Below are 7468 nucleotides of genomic sequence, written 5' to 3'. Positions count from 1 at the left end.
AAAACCAAAACCCCTTTCCCAGCTACTAGAAAGGAAATTAACTCTATCCCTGCCGAAACCAGGACAGATGCCCAGCCAGTCCCTGAGCAGCGGCCCCCCCGGCCAGCTTTCCCCAGTTTATGTACTGAGCATGACGTCACATGGTATGGAATGTCCCTTTGGCCAGTTTGGCTGTGCCCCCTCCCAGCTTCTTGTGCACCTCCAGCCTTCTCAGTCGGTAGAGCATGGGAAACTGAAAAGTCCTTGCTAGTGTAAGCACTACCTAGCAACAACTAAAACATCGGTGCCTTATCAACTTTGTTCTCATGCTAAATCCAAAACACAGCACTCTACCAGCTACTAGGAAGGAAATTAACTCTATCCCTGCTGAAACCAGGACAGCTGGGTAAACTCAGATTCATGGCCTAGTCTGGGTTTTACCACATAAAGCTGATTTCCCCTCTTGTTGCATAGAACTAAAATCCCTTAATGACTGCCACAGTAGTCAGAGTGGCTTGAGCCTGCTCGGAGAAGTGAAGAGTGCTGTCAGACCTCACAAGATGACTAGCAAGGACAAAAATAGCCTCTATATTGAAAGTACAGTCTCAGCAGCGTGTTCTGGAAGTTTTTGAATGCTTTCATTGTTACAGATTGTGTAGAAACTTAACTCTGTATCACTTGCTTCTTGATGCTTTGATACAGATTGATTTTTGTACAGCTTTACAGATACAAATGCTTTCATCTGTGTCTTTAGATCTCTGTCACCTACAGAATACTGCATGCCAAAAAACCTGATAAAAATTGGGCTCTTTTCTTTCTCTTCAGAATGTACTTTTTTAAAGCACAAGGTCTCTGAATTTATAAGCCCCACCCAACTGACTGTGGATTATTTTTTTTCTTTCTCATAGACAAGGCTTAGTTAATTCAAGTTCACAGAAATGTCCAACTACCAGGGAAAAGTTGGGTTTATTGGAGGGCACAACATTCCCAGGCACGGTAATATTAGTAATACTCTTTTTTGGACAGTGTATTTTTAAAGCTTATTTTTATTAGCTATCCCGCATTTGAGTCTATGAGAGCAAACTTCATCCCTGTTCATGAATAGCCCGGAAAGGCTTGTACCATGTTTGGGAGGAGCCTTCTGGCACAGTGCCGTAAATGGGAGGAGTAAATCTGTCTCTCGCTGTTTCCCCTAGCAATGCCTGGCATAGGAGGCAAGCAGGAAAAAGGAAATGTACCTAAACAGGCTTAAAATCCTGTCTCAAAAAACTCTGACCCAAAAGGACAGCCTGGGGAGGAAACAGGGTTTTAGGCAGTCCCTCACCAAGGTTTGTCTGAAATTACACCAGGACCCTTTCAGCCAGTGGAGCAACCTGAGATTAGAAGGAGGCACAAAGGATGCTTAAAGCACTCCTAGTCCTCTTCTGCAGGATTTCCAGGTACTGTGTTGTGCTTCCAAGTCTTTTCTGATAAAACTCTATTGTGTTTTACTTTGTGATAAGATGATAAGAGTAGTTGAGGAGACTTCGCCTGTGCCACTGCAGTTGAAAGCAAGTCATATCCCCCTCTACTCTTCCCTTTAATCATCTGCTAATCATAAAGGTAGTGAAGCTCAGATAATTAATGAAGTGTTTATTCCTGCAATGCTATGTAAATAGTAGATAAAATTGAAATGTTACTTTAGTGAATATGTAACTGAAAGTATTCCTATTAGTAACTGTTTCTTCAGATTAACTTGGTAGTGCAATGATTTCCTGTGTTACACAAGCTATAGGACTTGTACAAATCATCCATGGCAGGGGGCCCTGGAGAAGAGGTTTTGTGATAGGAAAGGAGAAAAAGAGATAAGTAATCAGCAGAAGTCTGCTTCAGTGATGGGATGTTAACCCGGGTCAGTTGAGATGCTGCTTGTATAGTCTAGTGTTGTCAAGAGGAAATCAAATCACAAATAATAGATTAATGTAAAATGGTCCCATAGAATTTCAACCCAGAAAGCAAGGGGTGCAATTCAGCTTGCCTCAAATATATTTAATTTTGGTGACAAACACAGCTTACTAAATCTGTGTCTTGATCTTTCAGAGAAGTCTTCCCTACTTCATTTTTCTACGGTGATTCTGTGGAAGCATCCAACTTTGTTCAGTTGGAAAACCACGAATGTCTTTTCCAGTCTCTCAACTTCACGCTGCAGGTAAAACTGATCCTTATTTTGACTGCTTTCCTGCTTGACAGCACATTCTGGTTTTGTGTCTCTTCTGAGCGTGGCATGGGCTTTGGTGCATATTTCTGAATCACAGTATGCTGTGCAACGCATTCTTGATTGGATGCAATATTTGCAGCATGCAGGGATGGTATATTTCCTTATCTGAATATATTATAACAAGAATTGCAAATAGGGCATCTCACTTCCATAGGAATGAAGCTGCTACCATATTTTTCTCTTTTACCTTTCATCACGTGCTGAGTGAAGAGCTCTAGTTAATCAAGTGCCACATCTTGGATGCAGTTGCAGGTTCAAAAGGGAGGAGTAATTCTTTTTAGTGGCAAGGTCATTGAGCAGAGGAGTGGGCAACCTTTATCCATGAGAACAAACACATACCTGTGCAAGGGATTCAGACATGCTAAACGCCCCCAGTATGAAAATGTTTATAGCACTACTGATAAGAGTACAGCACAGGGAAGAGACTGTGATGCTAAAAAGACAGGTGTGAGAAGGTTTCATTAAATGTCTCATAGCATCTCAGTGTTACTCAAGTATTATCTATAGATTACACTTCACATGGCAGTTAGATGGGTTCCTGATGTAGCAAAACATATGGATGATTTATTATAACAAACTCTTGTGATGCGGCCGAAATGACCTTGTCTCGCTGCCGTGACTGTATGTATTATGAGCACTTCAAATCCTTTTTGACCGCTAGGTGGAACTAGGGAATGAGAAATCATGCAGAAGTGGGAGAATCATTTATTGTGAAAAATAGTCTTTTGCCTTTTTTCCCCTTTCTGTTCTCCTAGGCATGAATGCCACTCAGCTCATAATGAATAACACATGTCTTCCTCCATGGACAGACTGTGGTCCAGAGCAATTAAGCCCCCACTGTCATGCAGTGCCCTTAGCTATTTACTGAAAAGGAGTGAAAGCAGGATTTCAGGACGTTAAAGCTTTTGTGAACCAGGCTATTAATTCTTGTGATTCTGATTTCATTCTTGAGGGTTTATAGGTCTTCCCCTCTCCCTCCCCCCCATAGCCAGTTATTGGTTAAAAACAGATAAAGAACAGATGTGCTGATCCTTTAACTAGATGAATATTTTCAATAAAACAAAGTGATAACAGGTAAGGGAGAGAGAATCTATATATTGGCAGAGCCACCATTTGTCCTGCCCCATCCTCTTGTCTCTCATGCACACACTTAGAAGTTGCAACAGTAATAATTTTTTTCCATATAGAAGTAGAATATTATACTGTAACAAGTCACAGATCTGTTCTCCAGTAACATGGTAAACCTCATAACTGTGTGTGTCAGAGAGAAAGGGTAGAGTTTCATAATGGGCAAAGCATGGTTTGTATCACTGTTTGCTTAATTGTTTTTAATGATTTGCCTGCCATTTATTAAACTTCTCCAGATGGAGAAAAGTAATAGTTTCTTAACCAAGAAAAAGAGATGTTTTACAAAAATATGGGGCTTTATAGCGGTTTTTATATGTGAAAATCTATACTATGTCCAATGTTAATAAGGAAACAGATCTATGCTTCATTTTTGGGGGGTAACAAGATGTGCAGTGAAAATGTCTTTTCTACATTAACTCTTGTATCTGATCTCAGTGAGATAACCAAGTTTTTTTAAATGTCTAACATGAAACATTATGTTTGTATTTCATGCAGCATTTATCATGCATTTGTAGTGGGATTTCTCCCCCTGCCTGGAGCCTCAGGGTTTTTTTAAGGATTTGGCATTGCGAACCAATTCTCTTTATCAGTCAGGCATTTCTTCAAATATAAACAGTGTTTGAAGAATGAAAACCTGTTGGTTTTAATATTTGTACTTTACACAATTAACAACTGATTCCTACATCTTTTGACAGTACTCTTGGTGTGGATAAATATTCTAATGGGCTAAATGTTTTTACTGTATGCACTTATATATGTAATGTTAGAAACAACCAGGAAATATTTTTCCTAATAAAAAGATGTAGATAGACATGAAAACTTATTTTCACTGAAATTTTTCCATGGATTGTTTCTTTTCAGCAAAACCCCACAAATTTTGGAATTTTCAGTGGATACGTTTCAGTGGTGGGCTGGAAATTCTTTGAGTTTTTGTTGAAAATTTGGGGGGGGGGTGTGTGATAGAAAGCCAATGTTTTCCACTAAGTTTCATTTAATTGGAAACCCCAGAACTTGAATGGAAGTTGTTCACATGCATTTCCTGGCAACTCACTCAGCAAACCTGCCATCCGGTAGTCACAATCATCATTACTTTGGCTTCTGCTCCATAAGGAAAACATATGCAGAATATAATGCAGTGGTTACCAGATGGAAATGAGAATGTTAACTGAGACAGCAATATTTCTTACAGTTTTCCGGATGGTGTTACCAAAACACTCAAAGAGTACTAGCAGTGTCTCTGTATATAAGGTAGAAGTCTCATGCTATTTGTATTGATGACTGGTAATTATCCTGCAAAACTGCTTCTCACTTGATATATGAGCTATGCCTAAAGACTGTTAGATAAGCTAAACCTTTGACTTCATCCTGATACTTACAAAAGAAGTCTTAGTCTGAAGACATTGACAAACTTGCATAGTATTTGAATTTTTTCAAATTTACCTATGCTCCCAGCTCTGGTTCTACAGTAGTTTCCCATTTATGAGCAGTTTTATATGTAATTTTATTTTTATTGATTTTTTTTTTTTATACATTTGTATGCATCTTTGTCTTATAGGTTTACAATGCTGGACCAAGCACTCTCCCTGGAGCTTTTCTTGACATTTCATTTCCAAACCGCCTCTCTGCTACTGGAGCCGAAATATTTCACGTTCAGCAGATGATGGTGAGTACGTTATGATGTGTTCTGAGCCCAGAGAGGCACTGAGAGCTATCGATGACTGAAACAAAAAAAGTCCAGCAGAACTAGATGAATCAGTTGCTTTTTTAGACAATAAAAGGTTCTTTGTATCTGTGGCCAGATCATCATAAGCAGCTGAGCCCCTCCAGCTGTTGACTGCTGTCCCTCACCTAGGGCAAGGAGCCGGTTGTGTGTTCCTGATTTCCTACAATGTGGTGTAAAACTAGGTCAGGCTAATCCTGAAGGAAATGCAGAGAACACTTCCCTGAGTCACATCTCCAAAGAGGATTGAGTCTTAATCAGAGTCCTCCCTGATTAAATGGTGTATGTAATATCAGCAGGATGTGTTACCAAGCTGACTCACGTTCCTGTTTTCTTCTGTGGTTATCTGCAAAAACGCTAGCTAGGTCTGAATACATTATCAATATCTATTTTTCTGTAGCCTATGTTATAATTTGCTCTTTTTGAGTGTTCTTTTAACAAATGTCAGTAACAGAGAAATTTATTCTTTCAACACAACGTTTTTCAAAAGATGATTTGGTGTCAACTACGAAGAAAATAAAAATTAATTGTGGCAAAGGAGACACATTCTTAGATTTCATTTCTAATATTTATCTATTACTTTCAAAGCTTTTGTTAAACCACTAAAATACCATCATTTATACTGTGGTGGCCAAGAGAGGGAAACCTAACTACTGAGGTAAATTTATTGCTGAAGTTCAGAGTAATCTGTCTTTGTGAGACAGAACCAGCTCTTTGGGCTACTTGAAAAGAAGTATTATACTTTCTTTGTTGTTAGCTACTTTTCTAGCCTTTTGGCTGAAAAGTATTACCATCCCTCAGATGCAGGTAACTATGTCACTGAAGCTGTGTAAATATAGATCCAATAAGACCTTTCTAAGCAGGTTTCCAAGATTTGTGCTGTTGAAAGGTATGAGATAAATATATATATATATGGCTTACAGATGGGCACTAAAGACAGAATCACCGATCAACAGATTTGGGATCTTGTACGAGGCACCAGTGTTGTATAGACTGAGTCAATTATGGTGGTGTTGGGTTGATGGTTGGACTCGGTGATCTTAGAGGTCTTTTCCAACCTTAATGATTCTATGATTCTATGAATTCTCCAATTAGACTGAATTAATTCTCCAGCCTATGTCTCATTTTCCGTGGCATTGCATTTTAATGTTTTATTTAGTCCAGCCTTACATATGGAAGATCACCGACCCTTCGACACATTGCCTGTCAAAGGGTTGTGAGCTGTTTCCTTGTCCCTCCGCTGGTCTCTGTGTGCTGTGGGAGATGGTGTGTGTCTGTGTGTGTTCGCAGAAGCGGCAGAGAGGTGGGAGTCTCCTTAAAAGATTTTGTCTGCCCAAATACTGGTGTCTCCTGTAGAGTCAGTCATCCTATATATTCCTATATAGCCAAGAGGGAGGAACAGAAAACTCAGCCTATCTAACCTAGGATGTGATTAATTCCTTCTAGGCATTGTTTGTTTCTCTGTGTTGACTCTTTCAGAAGTCTGGGCAAATTGTCTTAGACAAGACACCTGTTTTGCACACTTGAATTAGATGAGTTGTACGCTACCCACCAAGTGGACAAGGACTAATTTCCAGGCATAGTTTGTCATCATTTCTACACAAGACCCTAAGTTACGCTGACAAGGATGGGATGGACTGTATGGTTTTGAATAGCTGTTAGAAAAATAGGGCAAAAACCTTAAATCTTGCGCTTAACTTGTTTTTCATTGCTGTTGTACCTCTGATGGCTTACCTGAAGGAGGTCCAGCTGGGTGGTGTGGCCTTGGGCACTGTGATAGTAAATATATGTAGGGTTTGCATCCCTTTTCCTCAACAACAGGTTGCATTTCCCCCAGCATTATTTGACACCTTTCTTCTAATTTGCAGTTTGTCTTTGTAGAAATTTCAAACTGCCGTTGTGAGACCTATTTGTGTTGCAGGCTGAAGAGTGGTAGTAGGCAAGTATGGTTTTATGAGAGATGTGTCCATGATACACTGGCGTACCCTGGATCATTTCAACCACTGTTTTTGGGTATATGGTCAGTAGGAGTCTAATGCATGACTTTTTGAGCATCTCTGACATGTTAATAAATATTATCCAAGCAAATCCTGTCTGGGATAGTGGTTATCCCTGCTTTACAGATAAATAATTGAAACACCAAATGGTTTGCCTGAGGTCACACAGGAAATCTGTGCCAGAGCCAGGCACTGAACCCATGCCTCCCAAGTCTTACTACTGTAACAGGAAAAGCATCCTACTCTCTTTCCTCCTGTCTCTCTCCCACTGAGTTTTTATTGACTGAAAAGGGAACTAAAATCATGGAGCTTTTCATCTTTTCATAGACTAAATATACTTAACAAACAAACAAACAAAACCCTAAAAGCAGCAGGTTGGCATGAACT

The 7468-nt window shown here is 39.6% G+C and overlaps 1 protein-coding gene across 1 annotated transcript in view; it reads left to right on the top strand.

The window, feature by feature from the left end:
* Positions 1 to 7468, top strand: part of ITGA9 (integrin subunit alpha 9) — a 224514-nt gene that overhangs the window by 175087 nt on the left and 41959 nt on the right. Inside the window, exons 22-23 of the mRNA XM_009273508.1 lie at positions 2059 to 2167; positions 4920 to 5027. Of these exons, the coding sequence (XP_009271783.1) occupies positions 2059 to 2167; positions 4920 to 5027 (217 nt within the window). The remainder of the gene's footprint in view (positions 1 to 2058; positions 2168 to 4919; positions 5028 to 7468) is intronic.

This window comes from Aptenodytes forsteri, unplaced genomic scaffold (assembly GCF_000699145.1).
Source record: "Aptenodytes forsteri isolate BGI_AS27 unplaced genomic scaffold, ASM69914v1 Scaffold270, whole genome shotgun sequence".
Taxonomy (NCBI): domain Eukaryota; kingdom Metazoa; phylum Chordata; class Aves; order Sphenisciformes; family Spheniscidae; genus Aptenodytes; species Aptenodytes forsteri.
Note: the sequence above shows the minus strand (reverse complement) of the source record. Positions and strands in the feature narration are given on the sequence as shown.